At 54.3% G+C, this 19619-nt stretch overlaps 4 protein-coding genes across 4 annotated transcripts; 2 read left to right on the plus strand and 2 right to left on the minus strand.

The window, feature by feature from the left end:
• Positions 1-1643: 1643 nt before the first annotated feature.
• CABS01_13607 (uncharacterized protein) lies at positions 1644-3662 on the plus strand (the record flags this gene model as incomplete). Its single annotated transcript, XM_060546949.1, has 1 exon — positions 1644-3662. The coding sequence occupies one exon, from the start codon at positions 1644-1646 to the stop codon at positions 3660-3662; it is 2019 nt and encodes a 672-aa protein (XP_060394773.1).
• A 1832-nt stretch (positions 3663-5494) lies between these two features.
• CABS01_13608 (uncharacterized protein) lies at positions 5495-6559 on the minus strand (the record flags this gene model as incomplete). The annotated part of the gene is made up of 1 exon (XM_060546950.1): positions 5495-6559. One exon carries the CDS (start codon positions 6557-6559, stop codon positions 5495-5497), a length of 1065 nt encoding a protein of 354 aa, XP_060394774.1.
• Positions 6560-14340: 7781 nt separating this feature from the next.
• CABS01_13609 (DNA topoisomerase) lies at positions 14341-16646 on the minus strand (the record flags this gene model as incomplete). The annotated part of the gene is made up of 5 exons (XM_060546951.1): positions 14341-15806; positions 15853-16022; positions 16078-16256; positions 16313-16510; positions 16566-16646. The coding sequence occupies 5 exons, from the start codon at positions 16644-16646 to the stop codon at positions 14341-14343; spliced, it is 2094 nt and encodes a 697-aa protein (XP_060394775.1).
• Positions 16647-18195: 1549 nt separating this feature from the next.
• On the plus strand, positions 18196-19401 carry CABS01_13610 (uncharacterized protein; the record flags this gene model as incomplete). The annotated part of the gene is made up of 3 exons (XM_060546952.1): positions 18196-18546; positions 18620-18684; positions 18753-19401. The coding sequence occupies 3 exons, from the start codon at positions 18196-18198 to the stop codon at positions 19399-19401; spliced, it is 1065 nt and encodes a 354-aa protein (XP_060394776.1).
• Positions 19402-19619: the final 218 nt, after the last annotated feature.

Raw genomic sequence — 19619 nt, forward strand, 5'->3', positions numbered from 1 at the left:
TTTCTCTGAGAATCTCACCAATCCGAACTGCAATTAGTGATCATTGGAGGGATGGCACTTGGAAACTTTGCTTGGGTGATGGGGTCAGAGACCAGGACACCGGAGCCGAATGCTACAGGGATATGATCTCCCGAACCCGAGCGCCACTTGCCCGATTTGTCCGCTGGCGAGAGCCCATTGGCAGTCAAGGTAACAGAACTGCAGATGTTTTGCAGGTCAGCGGCGGGAGGAAAATGATGTGGCGCATGCAGGTCGTCACGGAGTTGAAGTGTTCAGACTGCTTGACAACTCTTTAGATAGCGACACGTCGTATGTTCGCGGGTCTGAACTTCTTGCATAAGTCTGCATCGAAGAAAGTCACAGTGTTGATTTAAACAAGCAGACACTAGTGCTCCTGTATCCCAAGGATTGTCGCACTTTGCAGGAGAGTTTCTCGTAAAGGAAAACAGATAATCTGGTACAGTCTAAGGAAAATTTGATGTACATCGAATCGAGTGTTGCCCTGCATCGGCTATACTTCCTCTAGAGACACCATTCCGCACCCCCATTCTTATACCGCCTGACTATCCACTTGGTAGAGCCAAACATCGATAGACTTACTTGCAGTCTGGTCAAATGCCTAAGACCGAGTAAAGAACCTCGGCTCCTACCTGCTAGTATGGGATGCAAGGAGGCCTCTGCGTTTACTGACATGTCGGTTGCCGATTTTTGACCGATCTCTGCCGAAGTTATGCATAGCGAGTCTGAGGAAAATTGAGCATCCCCTTAAGGAATCGATTGATTGATAAGACAACCTAACATGACTTTAACGTCATGCAACTAGCTCGATAGCCTACAGGATAGCCTATGGGAGGAGGAGGAGAACGGGATCATCCACCCCAGTACGGCAACGTTCGCATCTCCCCCGCAGCCACGCACCCACGTTTTACTAAAACTTTTTCTTCATCGGAGGCTTAGGGAAGAACGCACATGGAAGAGAAAGGGTTAGAAAATCCTTCACCACCATTGGATACCGCCCTCCGGAAGAGAAGAACCTTCCTCATGCGGTGTTCAATGGCAATCGACTCTGTTAGATAGGTCCGATCAGTCTTGCATTACGGAGTAGAGAAGTTAAGTTACGGGAGCTATCCGAGAGTAGCCCTTCGGTGGGGCTGGTCCGATCGAATGGCAACCCGCTCAGGAACCCAGGATGTCACCCCCAACGGGGGATAACTTTTGGAGTTTCTCCAAACAAGCTCTTTTACACCCGCGATGTTCCACTCCGCCAAGACTCTGAACCGCTGCTCATGGCGGAAAGCGGCAATTGAGCGGGAAGGAATACGTCGCAATCGTCATGGAAGCCAATAAGATTTCTCTCCTGAGAAAAGACTCAGACTTCTCGATATCCCAGAGAAGAGTACCTTGCAGTGCCGATGTCCAGGACCCTGGTTTATTGCTGTGAAAGCTCTTCCCCTTCCTGGGTCCTTCTCGGACTTCTACCATGTGCGAGAGTGCTGGCGATGGCAAAGTCGAGCCATCTTCGAGAAAGACAAATACCAGACGAAAGAATGTAGATGACCTCGGGTCTCTCTTCTCTCTCTCTCTCTCTCTCTCCTACCACCACCTCTCTCTCGTTCATTCCAAAGCGGTGTGCCTCGCCACCCATGCCCCTCAAGATGCGGTCGTCACTCCTTTCATCCCTCGTCTACCTCTGCCTGGCCACCTCGTCGGCCTCGGCCCGCCACGTCCACCAGCTCCGCGCCGACTTCAACCTCGCCTCCCTCCCGCAGGCCCACTCGGCCCGCGGCCTCCCCGCCGCAGACGGCAAGAAGGGCGTCCTCCTCATGAACCGCATCGGGCCCTCGACCTCGGACCTCTACATCGCCAACGCAGACGGCACAAACGAGCAGAAGCTCCTCGGCAACGCCTCGAACTTCGAGTACCACGCCGCCTTCTCTCCGGACGGCAAATACGTCACCTTCACCACCGAACGCAACGGCGACGGCAACTCGGACCTCTACCGGTGCAGCTTCTCCTCTGCCGGCACCGGTAACTCGACATCTGCCTCGTGTTCCAACCTGGAAGAGCTCATCGCCACACCCGCTGTCGAAGACGCGGGCGCCCTCTCGCCAGATGGAACAAAACTCGCCTACGTCTCCACCGAGAACGGCTACCGCGCCAACATCTGGGTCCTCGACATCGCCACCGGCGTCCGCCGCAACCTCACAAACACCCCCGAGATCGCCGGCGACCCTCTGCTGCCCGACGGCCACTTCAGACCCAGCTGGTCCCCGGATGGCGAGTGGATCGCCTTCGCCTCGGACCGCAACACGGCCTGGAGGGGCCACGGCAACGGTACCGGCTGGGAACACACTCAAGAGCTCTCCGTCTACGTTGTCCGGCCGGACGGCTCCGGGTTCCGCCAGGTCGCCACAAAGACGGGATACTGTCTCGGCTCGCCGAAATGGAGCCCCGACGGGAAACGCATCCTCTACTATGAGATCACCACCGAGCAGACGTGGGACGCGCACCGGCCCGAGTCCCTCGCCGCCGCCATCTCTCAGATCGTCTCGGTCGATTTCGAGACGGGAGAAGACCGCATCGAGCATACCTCTGGCGCCAGCGTCAAGATGTTCCCGCAGTGGCTGGCTGATGACGACAGCACCTCGGATGAATCCAGCAGCGACAACATCGCCTATCTGATCAAGGGCGGCGATAACGAAGGGTACAACTACACCTCCGGCGCCCACGCACCCGTCAAAGCAGCGATCCGCTCGCCAGCCTGGTCCCCAGACGGCCGCTTCGTCATCTACGAGAAAGTAGGCTTCACCGCCCGCGCCATGGAGAAGCCCCTCTACAGCTGGGACGCGGACTGGGAATACCGCTCCACCGACGTCTTCCCCCAGCTCTCCCTCCAGGGCCGCCTCGTCATCACCCAGAAGCAGCTCGGCAACTCCTCCATCGTCTCCATGGACCCGGACGGCACCGACCTCAAGCTCGTCTTCGACTCCTCCAAGACGGGCGAGATCGACGCCGCCCTCGTCGCAAAGGGCCTCGCCGGCGCCTTCCAACCAGCCTGGTCCAGCGACGGCCAGTGGATCGCTTTCGGGCTAGGCTCCTGGTTCCAGTCCCGCGCGACGGGCAAAGCCCGCGTCTACCGCACAACCTCCAACGGCAGCTACTACGAGGCCTTGACAGACGGCACCGTCCACTCCGGGTTCCCCTCCTACAGCCCGGACGGTCGCAGCCTCGTCTTCCGCGAGTGGGGTGTCCGCTACGGCCTCCGCGTCATCGACCTCGAGACCAAGACGGTGCGGAGCCTGACCAACGCGACGGACAACCTGCCCTTCTGGTCGCCCGACGGCGAGCGCATCGTCTTCACGCGCAAGACGTCGGCAACGAACTTCGACGTCTGCACTATCCGGCCTGACGGGACGGACCTGCAGACGCTCACGTCCAGCGGCGCAAACGACGCGCACGCCGTGTGGTCGCACGACGGGCGGATCCTGTATTCCAGCGGCATGTACGGGTTCCGGGACGAGGCGGCCATCTATGACCAGACGTTCCAGCCGTACGGGCAGATCATCGTCATGGACGCGGACGGGTCGAATAAGCGGATGCTGACGGATAGTTTGTGGGAGGATTCTATGCCGTTGTATGTGCCCAACGAGTTTCTCGTCTAGAAGTGCCTTCTTCGGTGGCTTGAAGGTATGGTCACTGTAGCAGTAATTGCAATACATACACAAAAATCTTTTGTGCGAGTACTTCTCTGTGGATGTTTTGGTTTCCCACGAGTGACCAAGTTGAAAAGAGGACGAAAGCCCACAAAAGGGGCTCATCAAGTGAAAAGAGGCAGAGAACTTTGGCTTTGACTCTGGTAAACCAACACTTTGGTAATCTATGCCATTCATTCAGCTTATCAGATTACGAACTCATAATGCTCGTGAGAACTCACATGTTCTGCTTGGTATAGCAGATATACTTTTGCCAACAATATATGCAGAGCAAGCCGTGAGATATTTTTCGTGAGGCGGCGGAACCCCTGAAGGTCTCAAGACCATAATGCATATGGGAAAGCCTCTCGACAACATGTAGCCACAATCAGCCCAAGAAGCAGACCATGCTCACTAGCAACATCAAGGCTGTCTTCTGACCAGACCCTCAACCAGTAATTCAGGGTGATGATCACCTTGGGAGCAGTGTCTCGACTGGTACAAACGATCCATCTTGACATGGGTACTGTTTCACTGCGAGGAGACGTCAGCGTACATAAATCACAAAAGCACACCGAGTAATCACGCGACAGTCAACACCGCTAGGATGGGACGAAACAATCAAGAGTTCCATTCTTTGAGAGCTAGACCTAGCCGCCCAATCCCGGAAAACCCAGATCCCGCCGTTCACCAAAAAAACCAAAAAAACCAGAGGGAGGTAATTTCTCTTATTCCTTTTTTTCTTTGATTTTGGTTTCAATTCCTCTGCTCTTTCTCATGTCCTAAAGACATAGTGCTCTGAAGCCGATCGTATAGGTAGGCGATATCAGCGAGCCAAGCATCACCAAGGTTCCTCGTTTCTAACTGCGCGTCCTGTCCTCCGCGAGAGTTGCCAAACAGCCAAGCTCATGCTGACTCTTCCAGTTCGCAAACACAAAATCAATGTGTCGTATGTATTCAGTGTTCATGTGACACGAATATCCATAATCTTTTCGTCGTCTTCGTCAACCCCAAAACTAATTAAACAGGTGTTGGTGTGAAGCGCGCAAAAAGGGGCGCGGAGTGTGATGGCTGACGAGGTGAAGCTCGCCCAGCGCCAGATGATGTAATTCCCCACGGTGTGTTGAAGTGGGGAGATGCAGATGTGTGAACAAAAAGCAAAAGGGGGTATGTGCAAAATGTGGTATACGCATGAATGGGAAAGAATCGAAGTGTGTCTGTGGGGAGGTGGTGTTGTCAGGCCAGCCTGTCGTCGACGCCACCGCGTTGCCTTGGTCTCAACCAGACCGATGCTTGGGGAAAGCCGAACAAAGATTGTGGTAAGGGCTCAGATTCTCCGAACCAGGTACCAAGACGAGACCAAACAGGCAGAGGCGGGGAGATGAGACGACAGTCCCCAAGATAGCCAGCCGGCCCAAGTAGTAGTGAGTCGAAACGTGTTGATGACCAAATATGTCGGGGTATCCTCCAGTAGAGCCTTGATCATGATGCAAAGTGGTGCCCAAGGCCACAATGATTGCCCTTCGCGCGAGGGCGTTATTTACCGTTCCAATGCCAGGAACGCCGAACCCATGTAGTGTAGAACCGCCGTGCCATGACAAATGCCAGAGAATGGTGCTGCATGACCCAGAGCGCGCCGGCTCGGTCAGTGAAGTCATGACACGGTATCCTTGGTTCAGCCAACCCAGCCAACCAGTCCGAATCCAATGAAAATAGGAGACATGTTTTCTCATCGGTCAAACAGACCGATCGCACAGCGCAGACCTTCCATCCCCCAACGCCGTGCTATGCAAAAAAAGGTATTATACAGAACCCAGGCGCAACAGAGCCTCGACCGCCTCACGCTCCTGCGCGTCAGACGGGCCCTGGAGCGCTGTGAAGTCGAAGGGCATGGGCTGGAGCGAGCGTGCCATGCCAGTAGAGACAGTTCGCATTCCTCCCGAGTTATATACACCGGTGGAGAGGAAGCTGCGTCCAGCAGACTGTGCGGTTGCGCCGGCTGTGTTGTAAGACTCGGCGCGCAGAGCGGCAGCTCCAACGGCAGCCCAATCCTCGTCATCGGTGGCGTCCTCGGGATCATCATTCATAGCGATGTCATCGTCATCCGGAGCCTCGGAGCACGAGGCGGAGGCCGAGCCATCCAGGGACATCTTATCCGCTTCGCATTCCATCATCATGGCGTCGCGGTCGTCGTGAGAGAAGACGATGGAATCTCCAGCGCTGGACGAGGCGACGTTCAGGCGAGACCTATCGGCGCCGCGTCCACTGGTCTTGTTGATGGGAATGCCAGATCGGTAGTCAGTAGGGGGTGTAGACCCGCGCGCGGCCTGACCACGTCGTCGGGCATCCCATCGACCCCAGCCCACCTTTTCAAATTCCACATCGCCATCCGGTCCGCCGCCCTCGCCTCCGCGACCCTCCAAGGCACCAACGACCAGGCGACGCGCCTTTGTCGGCGGGATTCCTGCGAAGCCCGGAATAGAGGTTGTCAGGTAGCCCATGATGTGACGGATAGCCAGAGGGCCGTGGTTGAGGAGGATCTCGGGGAGGTGGTGCTTGGCCAGCAGGGTGGTGCTGATAGCACCGGTGGCATCGTAGGAGGGTGACCGCGAAGCTTGCCTGCGACCAGTCGGGTCGTCGTGCAGGTCGAGGTCCGAGTCGATGGGCTCGAGCCTGGCCTTCTGAAGCTGGGCCTTGAGGCCGTGAGGCGGGAGGGCGGGAGAGATGGAGTTGGGAGGAGTAGGGAGGGGGTGAGATCGTGTCACAGTCGTCGCAGGAACACTCCGAGCCGCTACAACAGTCAAGTTGTCTCGGCTCATGTTGGAGGCCTGGTGGATATCGCAAGCAGCAGCTGCCATGGTCGCCATGATGTCGTTTAGACGTGTCTGGTGCTTCTAGACGTGTCTGTACGCGATCGATGGTTAGCTACAGGTGCTGAGTAGAGGAATAGTGATGAGACTGGTAGAGTATGTGGGAGGAATCCCACGACGAGAAGTGTCGGTGTTGAGTCACCAAGGTGGGAGAGGGGGGAGGAGGAGGATGTGACGCAGTTCAGTGCGGTGCTGTGCGGTAGGATAGGGTTTACTATTGACGTACTGCTAGAAGCGGAAGAGATGCGATGCAAGTATGGAACTGTGCAGGTAGGCTCAGTTCGACGGGTCGACTAGTAGACTTGTTGGCAGATCAGGCTGGCGTTGCTGTGGCTGTTGCGATTATCGTGACTGTGACAAGAGAATCTCGTCAGTATTGGGTTGTGGTTCTTCGTGATGTTGTATTTGCGTTGAAGAAGAGAAGAGAGGAAAAGGAAAGGGAGGGTGAGATGAGTGCGACGGCCAGGGCTAAAGTAAAAGGGACCGTGGTGGTGGACGGATACGGAGATGGGATGGGATGGATGGGAGTGACAGACAGACTCATACCTGGCTGTTGAATGACTGAGAGCGACACACACACACACCAGACATACGCGGTACCTCCATCATTTGCTGTCGGCTCTCTCTCACCTTGTTCCTCTTTGCTGGGCTGAGGAAGTATGTGTGTGTGTGTGTGTGTGTGTGTTGTGTGTAGGAGAAAGGGAGGTACATGGGGTACATTGCAAGACCTGGGGCATGTCAAGAGACGGCGACCGGGGGTCAGGAGGTACCCACGGTACCGGACGGATGCAACCCAGGATCCAAGGTATCCGCAGTCAACTGCGGTACATCCATGTACCTCGCTCTCTCTCCTACTTCCTCGGTATCTACTCCGTACCTCTCATGCTGGTGACTCCTCCATGCTTTCTGTGGCGGGCCAGTCTCCTTTGGTACAAGGCAAAGAGCCCCAGAGAGCCAGTACAAAGGGAGAGGAGAAGGAGAATGACTGACGGATAGACAGAGAGCATGTTGATGCAGTGCAGCTTGGCTTTGGCAAGCCCGGGTGCTTTCTCCAGCAACATGCAGCCAAACCTGACGCCCGTACCAAACTCAACCGCCTGCAGAAGACAAAGGCCCGTGGCGGCGAAAGGAAGGGAAGGCGATGGATGGATGGCCGGATCATGGATGGATGAGCACCTGGCACCCTCCAGTCTCAAGCACCAAAGAGCAAGACCAAGGCAAAAAGGTAAGACAAGGCCCGACAGCGCAACAACAACTACAGCGACAACAGGAAAGGAGCAGGGAGACGGACGCCGCTGGCGTTGGCGCAGGTGATGGACGGATGGACCATCAGGCAATGAGCAAGAACAACACCACTTGGATACACACCCTGGGGGTGGCAAGTTGCGGCCACGGGTGTCAAGTCTTGGTCACCAGGTGTCAACTGACGGTATCTGAGTGTGGATGGTGTGTGTGTGTGTGTGTGTGTCGGAAGGACGAGGTATGTGTGGCTGGGTCGCTGATACCAAAATAAGGAATCCCCGGCTGCGAGAGGAGATGGGAAACCGGCAAGAAGAGAGAAAGAGGGGTGTTGCTATCCTCCTACTTTCTCTCACACTCCCACCTTCACCTTGTTGCAGTCCGCAGAGGCATCTTGTACACAGTGTGTCGCACACTTCGTGCACCTCATACCTTATGCCTCCAAACCTGTGCTTCCGTATCTTCCCTTCCCATTTGATTCCAGTTCCCCTGGGTCTGAGGAGGAGTCATCGCCCTTGCTGATGATGGGCCAGGCAGATGAGGAGTGGAAGAGACTACCTGCCATCTTCTTACAGTCTAGAGACACTTGCCTCGTCCGCCTTGACCTTATCATCGAGAGATCCTTATCAACCTTTGATCTGATACTCTTTCATGATTCTACCTGCCACCTGGACGATCTGACCTTAACGTCCAGCGCTGGGTAAGGGGAGAGAACTCTCAACTTCCCCAGTGGTCCTACCTAGACTCTATCACCTTTTGGTCCAACTGATTGCTTTTCCTTTGATCAAAGTACCTTTGCAGATACGATACCCAATTTCAACGACGGATACTCATACAGCTTCAACGCACACCGCACACAAACCGCAAACTGGAACCCATCAAAAAGGATAATACCCACTCATCGACAGCTCTAAACTCCATCCTAGACCTCCAAACAATCCACATGAACGGAGCTTGGGCGGGCTCCATCTCGTTGTCCCGTTCCTGTCCCCGAGCTTGACCGCCGAACCAGCCATCGATGCGAATACCTCGAGATACAGAGGTTCACGCCTTCAAGGTCCAAGGTCCCATGCGATCCATATCCATGAAAGATTTGAAGCGTCCGCGACACAGCAGTTCCGCGACGGACCCAGAAGACACGTCCCCCCATGCGTTGGCGCCGCTCACTTTGGTCTTCTTTCTTCTCAAGTTCCCATACCCATGCCCCATGCCGAACCCGAAGCTACTGAAACGAAGTTCCCACCTCGTTGTCTTCCCCGGACTGCCGATAGGGTCGGCCGGTAAGTGTGATGATCCAAGGCCTGGGAGAAAAGGCCCCAGAGGCCCCAGGGCCAAGGGTAGGGGAAGGGGGACAGCAACCCGTGGCCTTCCGGAATTGCAGTCAAGCCCACGCACTCGATCCCCGGCCTAGCCCATAACGCGCTTCTCCATTCGGAGTCCATTCCAATAACCAACTGTTCGACCTTCAGCGTCCAGACCACTCTCCACCTTAGACAGGTCCATAATAAGCTTGATACAAGGATCGAGAAACGACGGTGAAAACGAAGAGAGTACGGATACCCGATCATCGTGTCAAACGCCGCACTATCGAGAGGTTATGCCAGGAGCCAGGAGTCAAGCAAATGATGGATTGCCAGTCACAAGTTACAACAAACCCGCAGCGCAAGGCGAGCAGCAAAGTCACCGATTCCCTGCCAGCCTCAGGGCATCAATGTCGACGAAACAGACACACAACAACATACACAGGTCATTAAGCTCTCGAAGTTGCCGTCTCCCGCCCCTTCCACTCACCCCATGAGCCAAGCCAAGGTCCAAGGGCTGCTTCTAGATGCGCATCAAACCCGCGTCAACCACAACATCACCATCAAGCCCACCGCGCATAGTGTATCCCAACCGGTGATCCCGTCCTATGGCACACTGGGCACGGTAAAATGGAAACCTTCGTCTCGGGTACAGCGTGCAGCCTAAGAGCTTACCAATCTGTCGGGGATCTCTCTCACTCTCTTACTTGTCTGTCACTTCTGTCACGGTACCTTATTTTTGAGGTACGTTGTCGAAAGGCTCAGCCATGAAACTTTGCTTCCAAGTTGTCCCTGTTTCCATTTCCGTTTATCCCGTCTCATTCCTATCCATTCCTATCCATGGCATCCAAGCCCCCTTGGAGATCCACCCTCGATAACACGAACTCCGACTCATGGTATTTTGACTCTTTGCCCTTTCCTCTTCCCCCCCTTCATTCACACACAATCAGGAGGTTGTGGTGATAGGGTTCGAGAACCCCAATCGCGATCTCTGCTCCCTCCCACACCGCACACACAGTTTGACATATATCCATATCTCATTATCGTCAAGCTTTGTCAACCTCTGATTCATTACCCGTTCCGTACCCGCTAATAAACCCACCCGCTTCCTTTGTCCGGATCCCGTGCCAATGCCATTGCCCCCTGTCAAACCCCCCATGTATCCGTACCCATGTCCCATCCATGTCTGAAGTCTTTCCCGCCAGCAAGCCGCTGGGAGACGCGACCACGGGACCGGTGTCCACTGAAGCAACTACAGCTTTGCAGGCAAGCACCAAAGCACTGCAATGGTTGGCTCGCTGGAGAGCTGTGGGAGTGTGCTTCTTCCTGCTGCTGCTAACGCTGCTGCTATCCCAGACGGAAACAGCAGAAACGGACGGACGGGGTTTGAAATGGATACCTCGGCGGCCGTCAAGTTTGCTTTGCTGCTACTGATGCTGCGGGAGACTGGAGAATGCGACAGTGTCGTCATCAATCGCAAACCCGCAGCTTCGCTCTCTCAGTCCATTTCTTTCCTAGTGCGATGTACTCTCAGCCCAGCAACCAGCAACGTGCGACCATACCAACACAGACCGGGGGCCTTGTCAAAACAACCAGGGGCCAGAGTGCTAGAGAGGGCCCTTCATCACCGCACAGAACACAGAAACACACACACATTTTCATGTTGTATTTTTTTTGTCGCCATCATCCCCTATTTTCGGACGTTGCAATTTTGATTTTGGCGTAGGAGATTCCCAAAGCTTTCTGGCGCTTTGGTCAATCGCAGTGATCGAGATGCTTCGAAAAAGAAAGCCAGAGAAAACTCTTCCCTTTGGCGAGATTGACATTCCTCTTTACCCTGGGGCTTGACCTTAACACCCCCTTTTTCCGGACGGCGCCGTGGAGATGGCGGAATGGAACTCTTGATGGAATCTGAATAGAACCCATCCCATGTCTCCATGCCTTCATGGTCAGAGAAAGTGCAAGGGGGCGTGTAAGTCAAACCGAGCCTTTGGCAACGCGCAATTTCGTGCAGATTTCCAGCAGCAGCAGCCTGAGCAATGACAGGTTCGAAATGTCTGGTTCCTGTTTTTCTTCATGCTCTCCCCCTAATTATTTCTGGGTGGTTACGAATGATAATGAGCATCCGTATGCCGGCGGGACGATCCAGACCGGATATGTCTGAGACACGCGCTCACTCAACTTCCAAGAAAGGAACAAGACGAGGACTCAACCGTCATCGTCCATTTTTCTGGCCTCCTTTCCTTGGATGAGATCGAGACAACGAAGCTAGTCTCAAGCAAACCATCTCACAACTAAGAAGACGTATCGTATATCACGGGCTACTCTCTTACAGAGAGGCCTTAGTCCGACGTCGCCGACGCGACGACGTGTCCTCTTACACCAGGTCTAAAACCGTCGCGTTAGAGATGATCGACACTCCAGACCTGACTAAACCTGCGTCCCAAAGTCACAACCACGAGCTTTCAGCTGGAAAATCCCCGGTTCAACGCACTGCCCCTACCCCTTCGCTCATCTTTCTTCTCAATGCGATTCCTTTTCTTCGAATATCGTACCGAACATCTATTTTACTTTTGACCTCGCACACTGCGCCATTCCGAAGAGATGGGCGCCAAGACTACAACCATCAACCAGTGACCACGCACAGAGTCCACCAGCAATGGCTTCGTGACGGGTAAAGCAACTGGAAACTGTCTTGGACCAATGGGTGGGGTGTCTCTATCAATCAGCTGCTCTTGAGTGTGAGTAGCTGCTTTGTACCCCACGGTACAGCTGAAATCCATCCCATCCCGCGTCTCTCTCTTTCGCCCTGCTCGCCCTGCCCTGTGGCTCTGACTAACTCCACATCAAAGATACACAAAACCCAACTTCTGCAATTTTGGACACTGTGGTGGTCGCAGGTGCAGCTGCCTTATCTGTAATCCGCTATCATCTTCCAGATTGGTGACCATCAACCGCCAGAATGGAACATCGCGATGCGTGGGCTTATCTCTCAAGGCGCGCCTCAACTTCTGATCTGTTAGGTATTGACCATGAACCCCATAGACCCGGCCGAACCGCGTCCGCGTCGGCTGAGGCGCCTATCCTATTCGTATAAGGATACCTTATTCGGCATCTCTGAGAAGGTAATCCGTATCCGTATAATGGCACATCGCAGTGAATTCCCCCTCATCCCATCTTCGCCTTCCCCCCTCCCCGGATTTTCCTTGGCCCCAATGACCTCAAGAAAAAGCCACCCGTGGTTCTAGGCTTCTACTTGTACCCAAGGTAACAGCTGCATTTTTTTCCGCTTTCCCGTACCGGCGTGGGTAGGTCCTGCGTTCGCCTTGCCCTCTTTCGCGATGGGCGGCATGCTGACGACCTTCTTCAGCAATCGCCGCACCCTCCGTAGTCTGTACTCGATCGAATCCGTCCATGTGCTTTTTGCTTTGCTTTGCTTTGCTTCTCCGCCTTGACTTCTTGCAGCTGGCCCAGAATCAAATCAAATCAATCGCATCTCACCTGGTCTGATTTTTCAACTTTCACGCCCCCTAATGGCCGCTCTATACCCAAGAGCAGCGGTCCAACCAACCAAATTCACCAGGTAATACAGAATATAACATACCTGATAGAGGATTCCATATGATATCTATAAACGATTTCAACCCCCTCTTTTTCTTCCTTCATCCACCCTCATGCAAAGGTGATGTGCTGATATGCCATGCGGCATGCATCCGGGCAAACATTCCCGCACCGCCGTAATCACTTCGTTGGCGCGGATTCGGCGTTTCGGAAAAGGCCTTACTCAACCTGCAGTCGGACGTACCGCATACGGAGGGTGTCAAGACCACAAAATGTAGTGACATCCGAATAGAGAGTAGGTATCGTGGGGTTCAACAGAAATCTCGTAGTGTTGACTCTGTACCTGACCACGCCACCTTTACTCCCCCTCAGAGGAATACGTGCAATGGTTATGTGGCTGGCTGCATCAAGCTTTCAGCTACAAGCCTGGAATGGAATAAGACCATGTTCATCTTTTGACGCAAAAAAAGGTTCAGGTTCAGGTTCTCTTTCTCTCTCTCCTCTCCCACCCGGAATTCGCGCAACTTGCTTGCCCAACCAACTCTCTCGTGCGCAACCATCACGTTGCGCCCAGGCCATGATCTGATTGGTCATGGTGCTGATTTGTGATCTGCGTGCAAAGAATCACTTACGCCCCTCCGGATGAACCCTCTCTAGGGCAACGCTTTCTATCTAAGTACGTTTCTGAGCGAACCAGAATGCAAGGAACATTTCAACAAGAAATACCCGTTTCTAGATTTGTATACTTCACAGTACATCTCGTCTCGTCGATGTGGGCACTTTGATGCTTCTCAACCCGCAACTATACAACTCTACCTTACACAGTATTCACGTTGAGGTAGTTACGTCAATGTTCGTCGTCGAATCAGGCTCCTCCATCGTGAGCCCGTGGTCTGTCACTGTCATCCACTTACGAAACCCCACGTTGTGACATGCTGCATCGTCGAGGCTTCGGGCTCTAAGAAAGCCCTCTTAGCCTCCCCAGGGCGGGCTCTCGTTTCCCACAAGACCAGACACCCCCTCCCTACTCTCCCGATGGCCGATGTGCCCATCTTTTGTTCCTAATCCTCCCTCGGGAAGTCCTGTGGGGTTATTCAATCCCGCGTCGCCGCAATGTGCCTCCTCTGTTTACTCAACCTCTCGGCTTCCAATGATCCCAGGGAAATCCTCCGCCTTTGGGCCGATTTCTGCCCGGGTTGCCCCCTCCTTCGCGCGGGCGGCACACCCACCACTGCACCTTGCAGTAGCCGCCTCACCCCGCTTCTCGTCCAAGATATCACGGCGGGGTTCATCACACCCCTCTGCGCTCATGATTACTGCGCCTTTCCCGATCTCTTCCGTTTTGCCTTGCTTTTAGTCCCGAACGGCCGGTCGACCAAAGGCGCCGGTGTGCGTGCTGACCTGACCTTAGCCGCCATGAGACGATGATGGGATTTGTAGATATGTCGCGCAGCTTGTTCGGAGCTAGCCAACGTGGAATAGCCAACGGCGCCGATTCTCGGAACGAGGTGGTCTCTCCAAACGCACCAGTCGTCACACCCACGTTTGAATTCCTGTGGGCCACCATCGATAAGGAAACCTCGCCCCGTGGTCCTTGTTTGTGTATGGAGCCATGCTACCGCGACGACGATGTTTGGGATTATCCCACTTCATTTTGATACTTTCGCGTCTCGCATACTACGAAAGGGCTGAGCCCTTATTTGCCATCACGAACTTCGAATTGCCGGGCTCACTCGCGGATCGACATGTATTCGCGACACGCCTAGTAAAGTCAGCGCGTGTAAGCGTGTCAGTGATGGAACTCCGACTTACTGCCTTGAGAACGTTGAGCCGTTCTTGCGAGTCCCGGAATACTTGTCGGTACTGGCCTAGACTTTCCCGCAGAACTGCCTCCTTGGTCATGCGCCCGTCGCAGATTGCCTTCATCTTGTTCTCCATCTCTTTCCGCAAGAATGGCTTGCCCAGACTAGTTTCGAATTCCATGCGATCGAATCCCGTGATGAGTGCCACACCGAGCTGGGTCGGGATGAAGACCTTGAGCCCTCTCCGTCCCGCCGACGACGCGCCGCGACCCCCTCTGCCACCGCGACCACCGCGATTGCCGCGGCCTCCTCGGCCGCCTCTAGCTGGCGGCGAAGGAGGTCTATCCCGGTCGTCATCATCGTCGTCACCATCCTGGCCACGTTGACCCCCGTCAGCTAGCTGGACGTATTCTCTGTCTTGGATCTTTTGAATGTGCTCCGCCATCGTAGCATCGGTTCCGATTCCGTTGGCATCCATGAGCGCAATGAGGTCTGCTTCTGTGAGGTAGTTTGGCGGGCTTGTCTTGCCATCCGTCATCAAGGCTTCTGTTGGCTGGAATGTTTCGTCTGGCGTGAATTTGGGTAATTCTGCAGAGTCGTTCCACTTCTCGTAGACAAAGACGTCAAGGTAGTTGCGCTCTAGGACGACTAATCCACGGGTATGGAAGGTCTCTTCACCATAGAGTATCTCCACGTCGGTTGCCAGGCCTTTGGCATCTTCGGAGCAACAAGCAAGGAACCGCCGTACAACGTATTCGTAAAGCTGCTTCTCATCTGCACTCAGTACCGTAGGCGCCGCGTACGTGACTGGATGAATGGGTGGATGGGCCTTGTCATCATGTTTTCCCTCCCGCGGTTGACTGAAGCTCCCATCCAAAAGACTCTGCGCGTATGGGCCCCATCGAGAATCGGGCGTCTGCTTCCTGCATAGTGCCTTGAGGTCCATGCCTTTGTCGAAACGATCTGTTTCAGTTCTAGGATAGCTGATAAACCCTTTGTTGTAGAGACCCTCGGCGACTGTCATGGCCTGTTGACCACTCATCCGGAGAAGGCGAGTTGCTGCCTTTTGCAGCTCGACAGTGGTCAACGGCAGAGGCTTCCATTTCCTCGTTGGCTTCTCCTGGACCTTTGTAACTCTGGCTTTCTTCGCGTTGAGGCATCGTTCGTAGAGAATGACAACAGACATCCGATCAAAGAGACGGTTTCGCGACCAGCTGAAGTTGACTTTCTTGCCCTCACGAGAGTGCATGACTTTGATGCTCCAGAACGGCTCGGGGACAAAGTTTTGGACCCGGAAGTACCGATCTACGACGAATCCTAGAGTTGGAAATTGGCAGGAGCCTAAGGTTTGGTTAGAAGACGAATAGCAGAATACGTGCAAGCTTACCATAACTGATTGTTCGTTCCTGCAGCGCACCTCCCAGGGGGCGAAGGCTAATGGTCAGGAAACGCGTAAAAGCATACCCAATCCTAAGATCCAGCTCTATTCTCGCATCTACGGCGTCGACTTGTTTCTGATCAAGGTCTGTGAGGCGTCGGGCAGCAGTGAGAATGTGGCTACAAGCTGTCAGAGAGAGACACTCGCATGTAACAAAAAAGGGGCCAGGCTTACGCTCGTTCGATGTTGCTGAAAGTGGCACGCTTGACGGTGATTCGGCTGTTGCCTTTCTTGGCAGCATTGACGATTTCTTTTCCAATGTGCTCTCCCTCTCGATCACAATCAGTCCAGATGACAAGAAGTTGGCAGTACCGAGCTTGCCGCTCAATGTTCTCCGCAACGGTTTTCTTGTCCTACACATGCGACTATCAGAATCCAGGCAACCTATAACGAGAAGCAGAAGACGTACCTGAGGCACTACTGTTACTACTGGTGCACTGAACAAGCTCTCTGGCGGCGGGTGCGACCAGTTCTTGTTCTCTGGTGTGAACTCGAGTCCCGTAAGATGGCCCAGAACGGCCGTCATGGTAACACCACACGAACCCCACGGAGCGCCAAAGTCAAAGTCGAAGCCATAGTTTTTGATGTATTGAGAACGAGTGTTGTGCTGAGAAGTGTCAGCTTGCGCCAGAAAAGTGCGGCTTGCTTGATGCGATACTTACGACTTCAGGGCTTCGTCCTGCCAAATGGCCGGCAACGGCTTTCGAAATGGATGGTTTCTCGGCAACGCAGAGGACCTTCATCTTCTCGATGTGTAGGAACAACTGGTGCTCACTGCATGTAGATGGTTTGGGGCCCGGTAGGTCTTTGATCCCCGGCACTTCCCGCGAGTGCAGTCACAAATGTTATTGCTAGGAGAGCAGGAGCATCTTGCGATATCTACGTCCTTGCCTCGGAGACGCGTCTTCACGGGCTTGAGCGCGTCAAACCCTCATACGGCAGCTAATCAGTGTCTCTAGCACGTGCTGAGGAATCCAGCGTATGTGATTGCGAAGAAATCCTAAAAGCTCTGCCCAACTTTAATGTCACCCATCGACACATGAAAGATTTTGAAATGCACGTCGTTGTCGTTGAATTGAAGTCGAGACCATCTTCCTCGCTAAGGTACCTATGCCTGGCTGAACCCCACAGCGGGGCTGCCGCGCTGATTCGCGCCGTGCTTCTGGGCTTCAGCTCTGGAACCCCTGGGCCGGTTGGCGATCTTGAGGTGCCATCGATTATCTAAGCAGCGGTACCTCGACTCTCGAAGCTGGAATCCCCAGGCAATCGAAATGCTGCCCGTAAATGTACGGACGGTTATGAGTTAACTGCCTTAGTTGGGATGAAAAGAAGAAGAGGGAAAAAGTCGCAAAGTAAGTCGTCTCGAACCCGCGACCCCCCTCGATCTCGAGGTTCAGCCAGGTAGGTACCTCTGGTGACGGCATCAGGATCCTTCTTGGGAATTGCATCTCCTCGTCACCCAAAGTACTGGTAACCGAAATGATAAAAAGGGAAGCTGCCCGCTATGGCGTCACATCTGGTACCGCTTGCCACTCAAGGCTGCCCATCTAGGCACTCTAAGAGTAGAGTGTTAAAGGCACAATTGTACCGTTCGGCCGTCGTTGACAACGGGCGGTGCTTCCTTAGAGCAAACATTGCAATTCTGGCCCTATGGGGGTGGGGTCGTTGCTCTCCACGAATATACGCATCGTGAATACATAGGATTACCTACCTAATTGAATACGTGAATACCTACTGATACAAAAATTGAGCCTGTCGAGATGGTGGCCACCACCTCACATGCAAGACTAAACTGACGTAAGCCACCGGTCCAACTCTACATCTCATCGGGGAAAATTGTACAGATTGATCGACACCATTGCACAGATCGGAGATCTCACTGCCAGAAGTTCTTATTCTTACTACAAAGTTACATTTCCCCTGCTCAGTACCTTCTCACAGAAAGAGTAGGTACTGTAAGCAACGGTTTTCCATCTACCTTACCTTACCTTACCCTAGGTATGGATCTCTAGGTTGCGCAGAGGACGGATCTTCGGTCTCAAAATGGCCGAAGACCCCTGCACGTCACCGGAGCTGGCGGCGGGGACCTAAGCTCCCTGCGGATCTATGACGCGCTTTGTTTGCATCACCTCACTGCTGCTCCCATTTGCACCACCAAAGCTGTATCGTCAATAAAGACGGTCCTCGAGACAACCTTTTCGCAAGCCATTCGCAGTTTTCAAACGTCTGGAGGTGCAAAATCGCAGCTACACTAGAATCCAGGCCAAGTCCAGACACCCTCACCTGTCCGCAATGGCGCTCCCCGCAGTCAAGTCTCTAGAGGAGTGCTCCGAGTGGGCCAAGGTCGTCGAACCCTTCATCCCCCAGCTCCTCGAGCTCCCCGGCAAGATCATCGCGAGCCCGCAGTCGCTGCCCCAGATCTACCTCGAGACGAACCCCCTCGTCTCCGGCTTCGCCTTTTCCCTGCTCATTGCCGTCCTCACTCTCGGCGTGTCAGAGTACCACCGCAACTTTTCCCAAATCGACCGGCTGTGGAGTCTCCTGCCCAACTGGTATGTCCTGCACACGGCGGCATGGGCGTACCTAAATGGCGAACCTTGGCAGCGAGTCGCGCTGGCCGGGGCCGCGACCACCCTCTGGAGCGTAAGGAGAACAACAACGACCCAGTGACCACGCAGCTCGAGGAGATGAAGTGCTGACACAATTGTGCCGATAGTCCCGATTGACCTTCAACTACTGGCGCAAAGGAGGTTACGAGCGTGGAAGTGAAGACTACAGATGGTACTGAATCTCCTCCCCATCGAACATTGCCCCTCCAACAAGTTTTCTAACATTGTGCATCCACGCAGGGAAATTGTCCGCGCATACGTCCCCGCCTGGGTCTTCTTCCTCTTCAACGTGACCTTCATCTCCTTCATCCAGTCCATCCTCCTCTTCGCCTTCTCCGCCGCGCCCGCCTACTCCCTCCTCCTCGCCAGCCGCATCGAGCCCGACCTCGCCGCCTCGGACTACTCCTTCTTCGCCATCCTCGCCGGCCTCGTCCTCAGCGAGTACATCAGCGATGGCCAGCAGTGGGACTACCAGACCGCCAAAGCCACCTACAAAAAGGGCAACGGCGCCGCCGCCTCCGTCCCCCGCGGCTGGGCTCAGGCGGACCTCGAGCGTGGCTTCGTCACGCACGGTCTCTGGGCCTACAGCCGCCACCCCAACTTCTTCGCCGAGCAGATGGTCTGGTTCGTGCTCTACCAGTGGAGCTGCTACGCCACCAAGGTGCTGTACAGCTACACCTTTGCCGGCTCCGCGTTCCTCGTGCTGCTGTTCCAGGGCTCGACATGGCTCACTGAGCTGATCACTGCGGGCAAGTATCACGAGTACGCCGAGTACCAGAGCCAGGTTGGCATGTTTATGCCCAAGTCGCTGTTTCCGTACAAGAAGCCCCCGCCAAAGGTCATCCGCACGAGCGAGCTTGCCAAGCGCCAGGGCAAGAAGGATAAATAAAGAAGGAATAGACTAGAAACATGCTTGTCCATGTTAAGACACGGCCTATTCAGCCGTAACGGGGAATCTTTTCTGGTCCGGGGGCTGGAATAGATGGTGAAATGCATCTGTGTATTCTTCTAGGGAAGGTCTTTTTCTAGTTTCTGGTGAGGTCGTTATGGAGTTCATCTATGCATCCGACGCATGTAATCATAGGAAAAATAATCATACCAAACTCA

Source organism: Colletotrichum abscissum, assembly GCF_030869225.1.
Source record: "Colletotrichum abscissum strain IMI 504890 chromosome Unknown Scaffold_46.1, whole genome shotgun sequence".
Classification (NCBI taxonomy): Eukaryota; Fungi; Ascomycota; class Sordariomycetes; order Glomerellales; family Glomerellaceae; genus Colletotrichum; species Colletotrichum abscissum.